At 34.7% G+C, this 19,953-nt stretch overlaps 1 protein-coding gene across 1 annotated transcript in view; it reads right to left on the bottom strand.

Moving 5' to 3' along the window:
- The window catches only part of LOC128221944 (low-density lipoprotein receptor-related protein 1B-like), an 82,075-nt gene that overhangs the window by 50,979 nt on the left and 11,143 nt on the right, over positions 1–19,953 (bottom strand). The window contains exon 7 of the mRNA XM_052930655.1: positions 5,587–5,703. Within this exon, the coding sequence (XP_052786615.1) occupies positions 5,587–5,703 (117 nt within the window). The remainder of the gene's footprint in view (positions 1–5,586; positions 5,704–19,953) is intronic.

Here is a 19,953-nt window from a genome sequence, read left to right as displayed (position 1 = left end):
ATGAAAATATTTCAACGCTTTTATATGAAGTTGAAAGAGATAGTCTGACAGGTTTGTAAACATGTGTTGCAGGTTTTTGCAAATATTGTGTCATGTTTCAAAAGTCATATAATACATAGTTTAATAATACATGCCTGAATCTAAGGGGCTTACTCGAAACTGTATGTGAAGGCCAAGTATTTCTATTTCTGACCGACAATATGTACCCAATACGCATGCGTACCGTTCAATATTTCGTTCATATTGCCCTCTATTCAAAAATTCTCAGCAGTTTGAGAATAAAATAAACTGTGGCTATCATTATTTAAAACCAAATCAACAACTGAAAATTGTTGAAATGGTTATGTATGTAAATTGATTTTTGATGACCATTGACTATGTAATAAAACATATATACTTAACTGCTTATACCAAATGTATTTAATATTAACTCTAATTCATGTTGATGTGAAAGAATAAAGTGTTGGATGTACAGAACAACACCAGCAAAAAGAGAACTATTTTCTGTTATAAATGAGATTTTGTCATTCACGGCAGAAATGGAATTAATTATTGTTGAATGATGCACATGTTTTGCATTTGTGGGTGGGGTAAGTGCACATTCTTCTGGGCAATTTTCTTTGCCGGTGTCATTATAATGCAGAGTGGTGAAATTTTCTTGGCGACGGAATGTGTAGGTCGGTGATTGGCGGAATATTTATTCAAAAATTCAGGGAGGTAATGTTTTAAGTCTTATCTACGCACAGGTCTAAATGAGTCCAAAATAATGAATTATAAACCGCCCGAATTTGAATAATTGTCCTTTAAGAAAAAATATTCATGATTATCAATTTGTAGAAACTCGTCATTAAATCAGGAGAGAGATGTTTCTAAGAAAAAAAACACTATCAAAGTTTGTAAGCTTATCTTTGATTTAATCTAATTTAGATCAAAATCTTCTGATATTGTGGAGAAGTATTGACAAGCTTGTCGTCTATTCATTGATATTCATTGGTCCTTTGTATTCCTATTATCGGGCGAGTTTGAGTCTTACCCAGGACACAATTAAGAAATGCTAGATTTATACAATTGTTATCACCTAGGTTATTGTGTTTATGAATACAGTCGGTGGTAGTTGTATGCATACGCACAATAACGATGCTAAGAGTCATTTTAACCAAGGCAGTCTTAACAACAATATTTGTAAAATAATTCCCGAAAAAAGCCAAGTCAAGTTACGAAAAAAATGCTAATTCCTTAAAATGTTTGAAACGGAAAGTACAAGAACCAGTAAAACAAACAAATCTTGCGTTGTATAAACTATGGCAAATCTTTATGTTCCTCTATCACAACACGTTATTTGATGACGTCGATATTAAAACTTGGTTGTCAACGGGATGCATGAAGCAGTCCACGTGAGTACATTAAAATAAACAGGAGCACAGAACAGGGATAAGAGAATGGGAAAGTTAATGAAAAAAACATAAATACAAGGAAAATATTGCAATGAAAAAATGAAGGAAAAAAAGAACTAAAACCTTTCCATATTCGTTTTAGGATGTAATAAAAAATATATTTGACATGTATTTGAGAGACGCATTTAGCGAAATTGCATATTCGATCTGTAAACAAATGCAAATTCAGTACTTTGTAATTACTATCTAAAGGATCCTCTTGATATGATTTTGTAGTGGGGAGGCGGCAGTTGACAGTTGAATTAGGTAAAATTAAACGGTAGCAACTCAAATCAAGTACAATAGGATATATTTTAGTTAATGGAATTAAACGTGTTAATCTATTGCCAGTCAACATTTAAAATAAGCAAATAAATAAAAAAGGTTAGCTTAACACAGTTTTCTTATAATCTATATCAGAGCACTCCGAGGATTTCAGATTTAATGATCATAACAATATATCGATTAATTTAATTATTGTTTAAACTTTTCACTGACCATGTAACAAATTAAAAGATTTGTTTTGTGTTCTTACTACATTTTAATAGTATAATAATATGTAGATAACAAAGGAAGTTATAATGTTTACGAGGTAATCGATCATCGTATTAGTTTGGCCAATTATTTCCGTTGTTTGTTTGATTTTTATTAGTATTCCAACATAATTTTTTGTAGGTTAACGAAATAATGCCGGCCGTCTCACGTAAATTTCCGTAATGCCCGATGGCATTTCCAGATACGGCGGAAACGATTACGTGTTATCCGTAAATAATAATTTGGTAAGAGTTCATACGAAAATAAATCCTGTGCTAGAGGGAAAACAGAGAGACCTTAGTTAGGAACTTCGTCGCAAACTAAAACACATATCAGACAGAAAATTGCGACATCTGTAGCAAACTAATAAGATATTTTGCCTAAGGAGGGAAATTGCAATGAAACAAACTAAAACTGAAGAGAAAACAGCAATTTGAAATGCAGTAGAAAGAAATTATCGTACAAGAAAAAACAACATATATTGCATTTTAAACAAATTTTGTTTTATGATTCAACAATCATCTAGTTAATTAATAAATAGCACATGCCTGAATCTCAGGGCTTTACTGCATATGTAAAGGCTAAGTATTTCCATTTTTGACTGACAATATGCATTCAATACCATTAATAATTTGTTCACATCGCCTTCAATTTTAGCAGCCTACGATGAAAATATATAGTGGGAAGCAATATTTCAATAACAACAACAATGGACATAAGAATTAGTTCTGAAAGTTGATATTTTCACTTCTTATTTTGCAGTGAAAATATCAAATATATATTTTCACTGTTGTAACTTTACTTATCAAACTCCATATTTCATCGATAAGCATAAAAGAAATATTTTTTTTTTTATTTTGAAAATCTTCTGTGGAATAAAAATGGAACATAATGCATAATTCCGCTGACCTGTTGAAAAGGCATCACTTCTCGTTGCATGCATTAATAAAATTTCGCAATCGAACTTAGAGGCTCATGTGATATAGACTTTACGAAATCAACGACAAAAGACATAATTCCATCGTATCTACCGAAGAAAATATAATTGCTTTGTTTTACTATGACATGTTACATGAACACATTAACTGTCTTCAATTATTTCATATTAAGTCCTACTTTTAAAATGAACTCCTCAATTGTCTTCAATTTTTCCCTATTTTGTCCACCCTTGAACACATTCTCTGTCTATCCCCCATCTAGTCAACATTCAAAACGAACATGTCTTTAAACATTTGATATTTAGTCCACCGTTAACTTGAACACGTCCATTGTCTCTAATAATTCCCAATTTAATTCATATTTCAATATGAACCAATTCACTGTCACTTAGCATTTCCTATCTAGCCCATCTTTTAACAAGAACACATTCTCTGTTTTTATTGAAATTTCTTTTATGTCTTTGAACATGTTTCCTTATTTTTTCTTCATCTAACTTCAAGAGGACAGCAATATCTGTATTATTCCTTTCTAGTCCACCATCAACATGAACACTTTATTTGTATCTTAATATTATCTATCTAGTCTCCATTTAGCATAAATAAATTCTTTGTCGTTTAATATTTCAAATTCAGTCCACCAGCAACATGAACACATCAACAGTATGCCAATATTCTCTATCAATTTCTCCTTTAACATTAAATTATTCCCACCTCTTTTATTTTTCCTATCTAGTCCATCTTTAACATCAACATCCCATCCACTGTCTCCTAATTTTCCTTTTTAGGCGACCCTTTAACCATGAACACATCCATCGACTCTTATTTTTCCCTATCCATTCCGCTTTCTAAATGAACACATCCATGGTCTCGTAGTATTCCCTATGTAATCAATCTATTCCACCTCCAACATCCGATGTCCCTTAATGATCCATTTTTACTTCAGCGCTTAACATGAACACATCAATTGTCTCTTTATATTGGCTGTCTAGTCCACATTAACATCAGTACAAAAACTGCCTCTCTATGATGCCCACTCCAGTCCACCTTCACCAAGAACATATCCTCGATCTCTATATATAAACTACCACATGTACCTATCCTCTGTCTCATAGTATTGCCTATATAGTCAACATTCAATATGAGCACATCCACTGTCTCTTATTATTTCTTATCTAGTCTACGTCAACTTATGCTATTCCACTGTCTCTTGTTATGTAGTCCACTATAGTCCACTTTCAATGCTCTTAATATTCCCTATTTAGTCTAGTTTCAACATGAACACATCCACAGTTTCTTACTTCTCCGTATTGAGTCTAACTTCAACATGAACACATCCACAGTTTCTTACTTCTCCGTATTGAGTCTAACTTCAACATGAACACTTTCTATGCCTCTTGTTATTCTCTTTGTAGTCCACTCTAGTCCTCTTTCAGTACTCTTAATATTCCAAATTTAGTCTAGTTTCAACATAAACACATCCATTGTCTCTTACAATTCCGTATTAAATGTAACTTCATCATGAACACTTCCGCTGCCTCTTGTTATGATCTATTAAGTCCGCTCTTAATATTCCCTATTTAGTCTAGTTTCAACATAAACACATCCACTGTCTCTTAATATTTCGTATTGAGTCTAACTTCAACATGAGCACTTCCTCGGTCTCTTGTTATTCTCCATTTAGTATACTCTAGTCCACCTTCATTTACCTTTAAATTTGCCCTTTATTACTCAGCTTTAACCTGAGAACATCCACTGCTCCTATTATACCCTGTCTAGCCCACCTCAACATGAACACATCGTCGATATCTTGATATTACCTAAATAGTCCACTTTCAACATGAACATATCCTCTGTCACTTTAAATTATCTGTATTATTCCACTTTGTATATGATAATACACATCCTCTGTCTCCTTATAATTCCTAATCACTTACTATCATATTAAATATTTCTTATCAACTCAATTAAATTATCTGTGTATTTTAGCTATGACCACGGCCACACTGGATTGTCTCAGCTTAACTGTTCAACTGATTGAATAGTTGTTAGGACTTATATTAAATTGTGAAGACAATAACTTATTTCTGTGGATAATATGTGTGCTTTACTATGTACTGAATATTAAAAAAATGCTTATGATTGTTATTTCTGTATTTTCAGAGTACGTCATATTATCTTACTCTTGACATCGATATCTTCACTGCATTAAATAGTAATCGACTGTGGATTAACTTAGAACACCACGTTAGAATAAATTGAACATTGAACCGACAAGCTAGTCCGGAAATAAACACTTCCTCTGTCTCCCTATCCAGTATTCTGTTTTCCATAGACACATCCATTGTTATTATAATGATTGTGCGACAACTTTACACTTTTCTATTATTTTGGAAAAAGTTTAGGATATTTTATATCTCATTTACAGACAAACCGTGGTAGATGTTTTTTTATTTCAGTTGGCCCTTCCATACGCAAATGTATCACTGACAAATCATGCAAAGTTTGCAGCTTATATACGTAAAATGGCTTCTCTTGTCAATGCAGTTTTTTTTCAAATATGTATTGATCACGGTACCCAAGTACAATTTTCTAAATCGAAAAGTCAAATTATCGATGTATTATTCAAAGGATTATGATCGGTATACATACCAGTGTTTATGAAAAGATAAACGGTAACTTACCACAGTTTTCCTCATCACCGTCATCATAGCATTGCGAGACGTCATCACATACCGAACTATTGCTGATGCATTGTCCGTAAGAGCAGCGAAACTGGCTGGACGTACAGGTTCTCGTTTCTGAATATATTAATGGGTCTTACACAGGGACTGTTATAATTCCAGATAAGATCTTAGCAACACATTATTGAATCTTCTGTTACAAAAACAACATTAACCAGTTTTTGACTATGTGGCTTTGGACTCTCTAACACAAATTAAATGGATACGAATTTGAGTTATAGGTGTGAATTAATTTTAAATTGGAATGTTTACGAGTTAAACTATTATCGAATGACCAATATGTTTTATTTATTTTCGTAGCTGCCAGTGAGTGTTTATAATGCTGTCCTTTTGAACTGATGAAAAAAACAATACTTTCCCTAGGAAACGACGGTGTATCGCTAAATATTTCATGTCAAAAAAGGTATTGGGATTTAAATAAAACAAAAATGACACAAATATCGTTAAAACATTAATAAAGCAAGGTTCATAGAATATCCGCCCATGATTCAATTCCGATTGACTGATTTTCATTTAAAATTCCAACCATACAATATTGTTTGTAGATTGAAGAAATATTGCCTGGCTAACTCACGAAATTTTCCGAAAAATCCCGAATGGTTTTCCGATATGGCGGGCGCGATTACGTGTCATTTATGCAAAAAATAGGTAAGAATTATTTATACAAAAAACATTGGGTTGAAGGGAAAACAGGCATATCATTATTGGAAATTTCATCGCAGACAATAAGAATATCTAAAAGAAAATCACGAAATTTGCAGCTATAGATAGAAATAGTCTGTATCTTCAAAGCAAAACACTATATCGAGTTTCAAATAACACAGCAATAACGCAACCATGGTAAAAAGGTAACCACAGAATAGATTTGAGTTCATTTTCAGCACAATTTCCATTGCGTTGGACTAATCTTCACTCAAAATTCTAAGCACAAAGTATTTTTGCAGACTAACGAAATTTTGTCCGGCCGTGTCACGGGAATTTCCGAAAAGTTCGATTGCAACATGAGCACGCCCACTGTCTCTATATAGTTCCTACTTACCCGACCTTTTAAGATGATCACGCCCACTATCCCTTTATATTCCCTATCTAGCCCACCTCTCAATATGAGCGCGCCCACTGTCTCTTAATATTTCCTATCTAGCCCACCATTCATCATGAAAACATCACTGTCTCTTGATATCCTATCAAGACCACCATTCATCATGCACACACCACTGTCTCTTGATATTCCCTATCTAGCCCACCATTCATCATGCACACACCTCTGTCTCTTGATATTCCTAATCTAGACCACCATTCATCATGAAAACATCACTGTCTCTTGATATTTCCTATTTAGCCCACCATTCATCATGCACACACCATTGTCTCTTGATATTCCCTATCTAGATCACCATTCATCATGAAAACATTACTGTCTCTTGATATTTCCTATCTAGCCCACCATTCATCATGAACACACCACTGTCTCTTGATATTCCCTATCTAGCCAACCAATCATCATGAACACACCACTGTCTCTTGATAATTCCTATCTAGACCACCATTCATCATGCACACACCACTGTCTCTTGACATTTCCTATCTAGACCACCATTCATCATGCACACATCACTGTCTCTTGATATTCCCTTTCTAGCCCACCATTCATCATGCACACGCCACTGTATCTTGATTTTCCCTATCTAGCCAACCATTCATCATGAAAACATCACTGTCTCTTGATATTCCCTATCTAGCCCACCATTCATTATGTACGCACCACTGTCTCTTGATATTCCCTATCTAGCCCACCATTTATCATGAACACACCACTGTCTCTTGATATTCCCTATCTAGCCCACCATTTATCATGAACACACCACTGTCTCTTGATATTCCCTATCTAGCCCACCATTCATCATGAACACACCACTGTCTCTTGATATTTCCTATCTAGACCACCATTCATCATGCACACATCACTGTCTCTTGATATTCCCTTTCTAGCCCACCATTCATCATGCACACGCCACTGTATCTTGATTTTCCCTATCTAGCCAACCATTCATCATGAAAACATCACTGTCTCTTGATATTCCCTATCTAGCCCACCATTCATTATGTACGCACCACTGTCTCTTGATATTCCCTATCTAGCCCACCATTTATCATGAACACACCACTGTCTCTTGATATTCCCTATCTAGCCCACCATTTATCATGAACACACCACTGTCTCTTGATATTCCCTATCTAGCCCACCATTCATCATGAACACACAACTGTCTCTTGATATTTCCTACCTAGACCATCATTCATCATACACACACCACTGTCTCTTGATATTCCTTTCTTGCCCACCATTCATCATGAACACACCATTGTCTCTTGATATCTCTTATCTAGACCACCATTTATCATGAACACACCACTGTCTCTTAATATTTCCTATCTAGACCACCATTCATCATGAACACACCACTGTCTCTTGATATTTCCTTTCTAGCCCATCATTCATCATGAACACACCACTGTCTCTTGATATTTCCTATCTAGCCCACAATCCATCATGCACACACCTCTGTCTCTTGATATTCCCTATCTAGCCCACCAGTCATCATGCACACATCACTGTCTCTTGATATTTCCTATCTAGACCACCATTCATCATGAACACCTAACTGTCTCTTGATATTCCCTATCTAGCCCACCATTCATCATACACACACCATTGTCTCTTGATATTTCCTATCTAGACCACCATTCATCATGCACACACCATTGTCTCTTGATATATCCTATCTAGCCCACCATTCATCATGCACGCACCACTGTCTCTTGATATTCCCTATCTAGACCACCATTCAGCATAAACTCACCATTGTCTCTTGATATTTCCTTTCAAGCCCACCAATCATCATGAACACACCACCGTCTCTTGATATCCCTTTCTAGCCCACCATTCATCATGAACACACCACTGTCTCTTGATATTTCCTGTCTAGACCACCATTCATCATGAAAACATTACTGTATCTTGATATTTCCTATCTAGCCCACCATTCATCATGCACACACCATTGTCTCTTGTTATTTCCAAACTAGACACCATTCATCATGCACACACCACTGTCTCTTGATATTCCCTATCTAGACCACCATTCATCATAAACTAACCATTGTCTCTTGATATTTCCTTTCTAGCCCACCATTCATCATGAACACACCACTGTCTCTTGATATTCCCTTTCTAGCCCACCATTCATCACGAACACACCACTGTCTCTTGATATTTCCTATCTAGCCCACCATTCATCATGAACACATCACTGTATCTAGATATTCCCTATCTAGACCACCATTCATCATGCACACACCACACTGTTTTTTTGATATTCTCTACCTAGCTCACCTTTTAGCATGACCATATTTATATATAGACCCGGGTACATACTTTGATAGAGGAAAGTTACCTCCTAGAAATAAGGGATTTAACAAATAAATGGGACTTTTTAAATAAAATGCATGTTCATTTTTTATATTTTTTAACATGATACTAGCATGCAAATTACTAGCATGCAAATAATATACCACTGATTGAATGTTTACGTCTTTGAACATTGGTCCCATTAGTAATGAAACAATCCCTTCTTTTCAGGATGACACCGATTCATATATGTTATGTTCTGTTAACTTATCATTAAAATATGGTATTGGTAGTTTTTTTGAATAGTTTTGGGTGTATTCACAAATGGTTTTAATCAGTGTTCAACATTTTTTTCTTGACGTCATTGCTCAACGTCACCGTGGATGTCATGCATAAAAACAATACCTCGAGAAATATGCATGGGAAGACAAAAATCGGCACGATCTTAAATGCAATACAGTTAAACTTAATCCGAATATTTTTGATATAAAAAAATATATAATCACAGCTAAATTACAATATCAGATTGACAAACAAAGAAGAAAACAAAATGTCAATATCTATAGACATGCAAAAATGAAAAACAAAGAACCTGTATGTATTTGTATTACTTTGGTTTCTTACGCGTACATACAACCATAGAACCTGCATGTATTTGTATTCCTTTCTTTCCTAACCCGTACACACGATAACAGTACCTGCATGTATTTGTATTACTTCAGTTATTACGCGTACATACTACCAAAGAACTTGCGTGTATTCTTATTACTTTAGTTCCTTATGCTTACATATGGCCATTTAACCTGCATATATCTTTATTTCTTCAGTTCCTTACTCGTACATACGACCACAGAACCTGAATATATTCTTATTACTTTAGTTTCTTACGCGTACATACGACCATAGTACCTGCATGTATTTGTTTTACTTCAGTTCCGTACGCGTACATACGCCCATAGAACCTGTATGTGTTCTGATTGCTTTGGTTTCTTACGCGTACATACGACCATATAACCTGTATGTATTTGTTTTACTTCAGTTTCTTACGCGTACATGCGATCAGAGTACCTGCATATATTTTTCTTACTGAAGTTTCTTACATGTGCATACGACTATAGAACCGGCAAGTATACTCAGCAAAAATAGAAACGTCCCTCCATATTTCAGGAAAGATTTATCGAAAACCAAAAGGGTTACTTTTATGAATCAAAATGGAAAAACAAGTTCATTCATTTCTGTATCAAAACCAATTAATAACATCTGGCTATCTTGTTAATTTTTTGAGAGATAACCGGTCAAGAGAGGTAGGGGTCAAAATCAAAAATCCCAGAATTCAGAAAGGTGTTATTGAATGTTTAGAGATGGAATTTCAAGAAGAAATGTGGCACATTAAGTAAATCTCGTTAGTACCGTGTGTGGGCACCATTTGCATGAATGCATGCAATGATCCTACGCCGCATCGACGTAACGTAACGCAATACCAGTGCGTTGGGCAAAGTCCTCCATTCCTGTTGTAACGCCCGTGTAAGATCGCGAACATTGTCAATCTGATGGTTAGCTCGTGCTTTGCGGCCCAGCTGATGCCATATGTGCCCAATGGGGTTGAGATCCGGGGAAACCGCGGGCCATGGCATGACGTTGACATTGTTTTGCTGCAAGAATTGAGTGGTGACCCTGGCTACATGAGGGCAGGCATTGTCATGCATCAATGTTACACCAGGACCATGCTGACGAATAAATGGTAAGGCAAATGCATTTAGCACGTCTGCAACATAACGCTGTGCATTAAAATTGCCCTGTACAACATCCAAATCTGTCTTCCGGTTTCCCATGATCTCACCCCAGACCATAACGCTCCCTCCCCCAAACCTGTTCTTCTCAACAATGCAACAATCGGCGAATCTTTCATTTTTATGCCTGTATACCCGTAATCTTCCGTCAGCATGACTTAATGTGAACCGAGATTCATCGGTGAACAAAACTCGGTTCCAGTCAGCCCTTCTCCAAATCAGATGACGTCGCGCCCATGACAGCCTGGCAGCATGGTGACGTTTGGTCATTATCTGAACAGTGTACTGGCGGCGTGCCCTGATTGGTTGGGCGTTAAGACACAACCGGTTGCGAATGGTCTGCCCTGAGACACCGTATTGCCTAGCAGTGACTGTGGATGCCAATTGACGTTGACGTTAGTGCGTCAACGTAATGAAACGATCTCCTCTAGCCGTCGTTACACGAGGCCTACCAGGTCGCTGCCGGTAGTGAACAGCTCCAGTCTGCTGGTACCGGGATGCAAGACGATAAATTGTCTTCCGACAGCACCCGAGCCGATGCGCGACAACCCTGGCGGACATCCCACCCGCAAGCATCCCAATTGCCGGATTTCGCTCGTTTTCGAAAAGCCGTGGCATATCGAAAACAGTGAAAAATTAAAGAAAATATTTAATTTTCAGAATAGCCCCTATCGCATGAATGGTAGGACATGAACTGAATCAACATATGGATGACATGTATAGCTTGCACGTGCAAAACGTGCAAATGACCGTTGCGGTTACTGGCCAATATGTTAACCGTTGCGTATCGGGTAAACTGTACACGATCGTATTCTGAACATCGCCAGGGTTTAAAATACATGTACATTGAACATGTAGCAACTACACAGACAAAACTTCACTGGATAAAACAGGGACGTTTCTAGTTTTCCTGAGTATATTTATATTACTTTAGTTTCTGGTGCGTACATGCGACCATAGGATCTGCATGTATATGTATTTCGTTAGTTTATAAAGCTACGCGTGCATACGACCATAGAACCTGCATGAGTTCTTATTATTTTAGTTTCATACGTAAACTTACGACTATATAACCTGCATGTATTTTTATTACTTTAGTCTCTAACGCGTTTATACGACCATATAACCTACATGTATTTGTATTCCTTTACTTCCTATTCGGTACATACGACCACATAACCTGCATGTATTTGTATTCCTTTACTTCCTATTCCGTACACACGACCACATAACCTGCATGTATTTGTATTCCTTTACTTCCTATTCCGTACACACGACCATATAACCTACATGTATTTGTATTCCTTTACTTCCTATTCCGTACACACGACCATATAACCTGCATGTATTTGTATTCCTTTACTTCCTATTCCGTACATACGACCACATAACCTGCATGTATTTGTATTCCTTTACTTCCTATTCCGTACACACGACCATATAACCTGCATGTATTTGTATTCCTTTACTTCCTATTCCGTACACACGACCATATAACCTGCATGTATTTGTATTCCTTTACTTCCTATTCCGTACATACGACCTTATAACCTACATGTATTTGTATTCCTTTACTTCCTATTCCGTACACACGACCATATAACCTGCATGTATTTGTATTCCTTTACTTCCTATTCCGTACATACGACCTTATAACCTACATGTATTTGTATTCCTTTACTTCCTATTCAGTACATACGACCATATAACCTGCATGTATTTGTATTCCTTTACTTCATATTCCGTACATACGACCTTATAACCTACATGCATTTGTATTCCTTTACTTCCTATTCCGTACATACGACCTTATAACCTGCATGTATTTGTATTACTTTACTTCCTATTCCGTAAACACGACCATATAACCTGCATGTATTTGTATTCCTTTACTTCCTATTCCGTACATACGACCTTATAACCTGCATGTATTTGTATTCCTTTACTTCCTATTCCGTACATACGACCTTATAACCTACATGTATTTGTATTCCTTTACTTCCTATTCCGTACACACGACCATATAACCTGCATGTATTTGTATTCCTTTACTTCCTATTCCGTACATACGACCTTATAACCTACATGTATTTGTATTCCTTTACTTCCTATTCAGTACATACGACCATATAACCTGCATGTATTTGTATTCCTTTACTTCATATTCCGTACATACGACCTTATAACCTACATGCATTTGTATTCCTTTACTTCCTATTCCGTACATACGACCTTATAACCTGCATGTATTTGTATTACTTTACTTCCTATTCCGTAAACACGACCATATAACCTGCATGTATTTGTATTCCTTTACTTCCTATTCCGTACATACGACCTTATAACCTGCATGTATTTGTATTCCTTTACTTCCTATTCCGTACATACGACCTTATAACCTGCATGTATTTGTATTACTTTACTTCCTATTCCGTACATACGACCATATAACCTGCATGTATTTGCATTCCTTTACTTCCTATTCCGTACATACGACCATATAACCTGCATGTATTTGTATTACTTTACTTCCTATTCCGTACATAATACCACATAACCTGCATGTATTCGTATTTCTTTAGTTTCTTACGCGTACAAACAAACCATAGAGAATACGTTTTTTACGTGTACATGCGACCATAGAACCTGCATGTATTTGTATTAGTTCAGTTCCTTAGGCATTCATACGACCATTTAAAGTGCATGTGTTCTTATTCCTTTAGTTTCTTTCGCGTACATACGACTAAAGAACCTGCATGTATTTGAATTATTTTAGTTTCTTACGTGTTCATACGACCATATAATCTGCAAGTATTTATATTACTTCAGTTTCTTCCGCGTACATACGACCATAAAGTCTGCATATATTCTTATTACTTTAGTTTCTTAAGCGTACATATGACCATAGAACCTGCATATATTCTTATTACTTTAGTTTCTTAAGCGTACATACGACCATAGAACCTGCATTAATTTGTGTTACTTTAGTTTCTTATGCGTATTTACGACCATAGTACCTGCATGTATTCGTATTACTTAAGTTTCTTGCGCGAATAAACGACCATATAACCTGCATATATTCGTATAACCTTAATTTCTTGCAAAAACATACGACCATAGAACATGCGTGTATTCGTATTACTTCAGTTTCTTGCGCGAACATATAACCATAGAACCTGAATGTTTTCGTATTACATAAGTTTATTGCGCGTACATACGACCATAAAACCTGCATGTATTCGTATTACTTTAGTTTCTTGCGCGAACATACGGCCATAAAACCTGCATGTATTCGTGTTTCTCTATTATCTTACTCGCACATTTGACCATAAACCCTGCATGTATTTGTATTACTTCATTTTCTTACGCGAACATACGACCATAGAACCTGCATGTATTTGTATTTCTTCAGTTTCTTACGCGTACATACGACCATAAAACCTGCATGTATTTGTAGTTCTTCAGTTTCTTACGCGTACATACGACCATAGAACCTGCATGTATTTGTATTACTCCAGTTTCTTACGCGAACATACGACCATAGAACCTGCATGTATTTGTATTTCTTCAGTTTCTTACGCGAACATACGACCATAGAACCTGCATGTATTTTTATTACTTCAGTTTCTTACGCGTACATACGACCATATAACCTGCATGTATTTGTATTTCTTCAGTTTCTTACGCGTACATACGACCATATAACCTGCATATATTTGTAGTTCTTCAGTTTCTTACGCGTACATACGACCATATAACCTGCATGTATTTGTAGTTCTTCAGTTTCTTACGCGTACAAACGACCATATTACCTGCATGTATTTGTAGTTGTTCAGTTTCTTACCCGTATAAACGACCATATTACCTGCGTGTATTCGTATTACTTTAGTTTCTTACGCGTACATGCGAAGGCTGTCCCACTTAAACGTTTTCTTTGTTTATAAATGTTCTTTTAAACGTCACATAAAAAACTCTGCATGTTAATATACCGCTGTGTAAAAAATAAGTGAATTCAAATCGTTTTTGTTTGTTTTGTTTTTTTCTTTTTGGAATTGCCAGTTCATGACAACCCGTTTATTTTATCTATTTTATAAAACGAGCATTACATACAATATATATAAGTATATATATCGAAGTGGATCAATATCATTTAACAATTGAGGTAAATATTAAACATTTTGAAAATGCCTTAACATTATATTGTAATTTTATTAATAAAATTGTTTGAAAAACGTTTAGAAATGGTTTTATTGTTCAAGTGAGTTTGAAGAACTTTCAAATCATTATATAAATGGTACATAATATGTATCGGTTTGGATCTCCTTTCACAAATAAAGTAGGTCTTATAGATGTAATAGGCAATCTGACATAAAACAATGTTTACAATATTATACTCTTTTTGGTCGATTTTGTAACCTATTATTATATTTCCTAAATTCTTAATTTCTTTCTGTATTCCGCATCTTTTAAAGATATCATGTATAGCATTCCAGAAAGTTGTCCAAAATGGACATTTAATAAAGAAGTGTTCGTAATCTTCTACTTCATTACAATAAATACAATTTCCAAGTAAATAAATTTAAATTCGTTGCTACAAGATTATGCAATAACTTTATTTTAAATTGTTTGACTTTATTATCCAATTATGAACAATATAGTACTTTGCTTAATATAGATTTGATATATTTGCTTATTCGTCATATCTTTAAAAGGTTTATTTTGGATACTTATTAGTAATTTTGGATTGACGTTTGTTTTTGTAGATATATCCGATGTTAGAGTTTCTTTCCAAGTGTTAGGAACTGCTTGTTTTAAAATATTTACTTCTGCAATCCAATTTTGTTTATTTTTTAGCTTATCAAGAATACAATTAGCGTCTATGTTGCCCGAATTCGAAAGAATATCGTTTATGTATAGTAGGTTGGAATCAATCCAGTTCTTAAATAGAAGACTTTTAATTTTTTTAATTTTTTATAAGTTTATTACCCCAAATTGTTTCTTTTCTAATATTGAAGTTATTTTGGGTGTTTTCGTTTGATTAACTGGAAGTTGCTTAAACTGAATCCATATTAATAACAAATGCTTAAAGAACAAAGTGGTTTTGTTTGTTTTAATAGGTTAAGACTTAATGGAGTCTAAATTCATATGAAAAATTAGAAAATTCTTTCCAAATTGGTCTAGTATTACTGTGGTATAATTTTCCAATTTGCATCAACTGTATTAGTCAGATTAATCACCAATTTTAATGTCATTGTTTTAGAATAATATTCAAAATCTGGCATCTCTAAACCACCTTCAAGTCTGTTTCCCATAACTGCTTGATTTTATCTTTTTTTCCACTCCAAAGAAATTCAAAAACCATGGAGTATAGTCTTTATAATTGAATCAGGCGTTACTATATTTTGAGCAAGATATACAAGTTTTGGAAAAAGTAAAGATTTTATAACAGTTATTTTGCCAAAGACAGTTAGTTTTCTTTTACTTCAATTATTTATCAATTGTTAACATTTATCAATATTTTCATTCCAGCTTAAATTTATACACTCATGTTTATCATTTCCAAAATATACTCCAAGTGATTTAACGTATCTTGACGTAATGTTTATGTTATTCATAATATTACTTATATTATTTTTTGATTTGCCAATCCAAAAGCCTTGGGTTTTTCCCTATTTAGTTTCAGTCCAGAATAATTTCCAAACTGATCGATTATATTAAGAACAATTGGTATTTCATTGTGATTTTTTTCAAAAAGACAGTTGTGTCATTGGCGAGTTGAGTAACTTTAAGATGTTTCCCTTGAACTTTTATACCTTCAAAATTTTCACATTTTCTTAACTGTGTTGATAAGACTTCAGCTACTATAATAAAAAGCAAAGCAGAAAGAGGACAACTTTGCCGCACACCACGTTGTAGTCTTAATCAGTTTGTGATCCATCCGTTGTTTGCAATTTTTGATGTTATGTTACAATACAGAGTTTCACCCAATTAAGAAAGGAGGGTTTAAATCCATATTTATTCAAAATTTCGAACAGGAAAAGCCACTAGACTGTATCAAAAGCTTTTTTAAAATCTAAAAATAGAATAGCACCGTCTAAATCAGTTAAATTTGTATAATCAATTATATCATCTATTTGCCTAATGTTAAAACATATATTTCTATTTTTTATGTATCCTTGTTGGTCTTGACTTATGATGGTTGGTAAAACTGATTGAAGTCGTTTTGCTAATACATTTGCTGCTAACTTATAATCAATATTTAAGAGAGAAATAGGTCGCCAGTTTTCAAGATTTTCTGGGTCTCCTTTTTTATAGAATAGCGAAAATACACTTTGTTTTTGAGTAAAAGATAATTCACCTTTTTCATAACTCTCATTTAAAGCTGAAATAACTAGGTCTCCAATGAAATGCCAAAACGTTTGATAAAACTCTACCGTAAGACAATCAAGTCCAGGACTTTTGTTCAGTTTTATATCATTAAGTGCTCTTGTAGCTCCTTCATAAGAAATTTCTCCCTCACAATTATCGGCTAATTTAGAATCCAATGTTAAATCTAGTTCGATATCGTTTAAATACTGGTTATAATGTTCGTCGGTTTTAAAGTTTGATGTGTATAAAAAAAATCTATTTTACAAATTTCCCATTTTATCTGAGGTTTATTATCTTGTTGAAAGATTGTATCTAAAGAAATGCCGATAATAGTTTTGTACTCATTATTTTCAAGGAGACAATTATTAAATTTCCAATACCCAGGACCTCGTTTATAAGGTATATTGATTTTCATTGAGATAGTCATATGATCCGTTGTTTTTATGATGGCAGGTCTTATATCTGTGGAATATATTTGGGGTACAAAGTTATGCTCAATTAGCCAGAAATCTATTCTACTTTTTTCAATATCATTTTTACGCATCCAAGTAAATTGTTGTTTCTCTGGATTAAGTAATCTCCAAATATCACATAATTTATTCGTTTTGATTAAATTCGATAGGTTTTTAACAGTATTGATCTCGGACTTTTGTGACTTGCTTATTCGATCGCTAATTGTAAATGTGTCATTATAATCACCCCCGATAATCTTAATACCTGAACTATTTTCATATATGATATTTGATAATTTTGTATCAAAGTCATTTCTTTCTTTTTACCATTTGGGGCATATAAGTTCACTAATGTGTATGTATTATCAAATATGTCTAAATTGAGTAAAGTATATCTGCCTTGTATATCGCTTACGTAGTTCAAAATATTTATTTGAAGTTCATTTTTTATCAATATTGAACAACCCTTACTATTCGATTTACCATAACTATTTATAAGAGTCCACCCAATAAATTCATTTTTAATTATTTTGTCGAAAATATCAGTAAAATGTGTTTCTTGTAGAAAGGCTATATCGTCTTTTTGGTTCTTTAACCATTGAATTAAACGGGCGCGTTTACTACTATCCCTTAAACCTTGAACGTTAAGAGATATAATATGAATAATTCTTTGGCTGTGTGGCATTATATCAGGATATTCCTAAATAAAGATGATTAAAGAGAGAAAAAAAAGAAATCGTACTTTGACAGATTTCTAAACTGAAAAAAGGAAGTAATATGGTGTAAGCCCGAAGTACATTCTTATCGTAAACAAATGCGAAAGGATAAGAAGTGCAAAAAGGCACCATGCAAACAATTATTTCTAATACACAACAGAAACAAACAATACTTCAAAAAGCGATGTAGAATTCGCATGTATTGACATATTGCATTTAGACATCTATCAAAAAACCATCTTGTCAATGGACGAATACGTAGAACACGCTGCAACGTGTATTGTTGTACAAATATAATTATTTCAATAATAATGATACAACAATTAATGCTTGTGAATGCGCCATGCGCCACATTAGTGTATGCTATCATTTGAACAATTTTCAATTAAGCGTATAGCATCGAACAAGTAAACGTACAATATAATGCCCTTATCTAACAAAAGTATAGACGTATAAACATTCTTGCTGTATATTCAATGTGGAAGGGATTATTCTCCTCAATAAACAATCGCCACAGTTAACAGACATAGGCAGTCACGTATTATTAGTTACATGTAATACAGTGGTTTAAGTATTGAACCGTATATATATATATAGCACAAAGGTCTTTGTAAACGTACAAGGGTTTAAATGATAAATAGCCACAACAGGCGTGTTTTTAAATACATGTGAAGTGCGATTATCAAAATAATCAAAACCAAACAAAAGTACATTAAATCGTAATCTAGCGCTAAGTGTTCGTAAAACTGAACAGGGGTTGACATAATATTGATAGTATAAAGATAGTAAACTATTTCTTTTTTTTCTGTTTTTTTGTTTCCTTATGCGTAACTGTTCTGTCATGAAGATCTTCAGCTGGCGTGGGAGGTGATCGCTCTGCCGCGCACGAGGTTAAACCTTTGTTTGGTGTGACGTATTTGTCAATGGACTGCTGGCTAGTTTTAAATATATCACGGTTTCCTCGAGGTTAGAATTGGAGTAGACGACCCAGAAACTGGAATTTTGCTTCTATTTTGTGGAGCGGGGGTTTCCGACTGTGAAGGCAGAATTGGCTGTGAATCTTGACTGTCCGGGGAATCAGACTCGACGCTTGAGTCAGACTCCTCGCCATTTGACACATCTGCACAATTACAGTCGGATTTCTTGTGCCCTGTCTGCTTACAGTATAAGCATACCCAGTCATTAGGACACTCGTTAAAACCGTGCTCTTCTTGTAAGCATTTTGTACATTTGAGTACTTTCGGCCTCACATTCTGTCCAAAATGAAAAATCCGGCCTTAAAATTGACCTAATTGCATGAATTTGGGTAAAGGTGCTTTTAATGTAGACTCTTTTACAATAAAGATTCAGTCACCGGTTTCACAATTAGTGAGCTTTCCACTGATGCGGAGTGGAATTCAAATCGTACGTCTTTATAAAGTGTTTTATTCACGGTTTTCAATTGACAGGTACACCTTACCGACGCAGCTTAAAATTGCTACGGATTATAATTCATGCATGTTGATTAAAGTGTTCTCATCGTATGTTCATGTTATTTTCCCGAGAAAACGTCAAATCATTTTGAGGCAACG

Source organism: Mya arenaria, chromosome 16, assembly GCF_026914265.1.
Source record: "Mya arenaria isolate MELC-2E11 chromosome 16, ASM2691426v1".
NCBI classification, from domain to species: domain Eukaryota; kingdom Metazoa; phylum Mollusca; class Bivalvia; order Myida; family Myidae; genus Mya; species Mya arenaria.
This window is presented reverse-complemented; position numbering and strand designations above follow the sequence as displayed.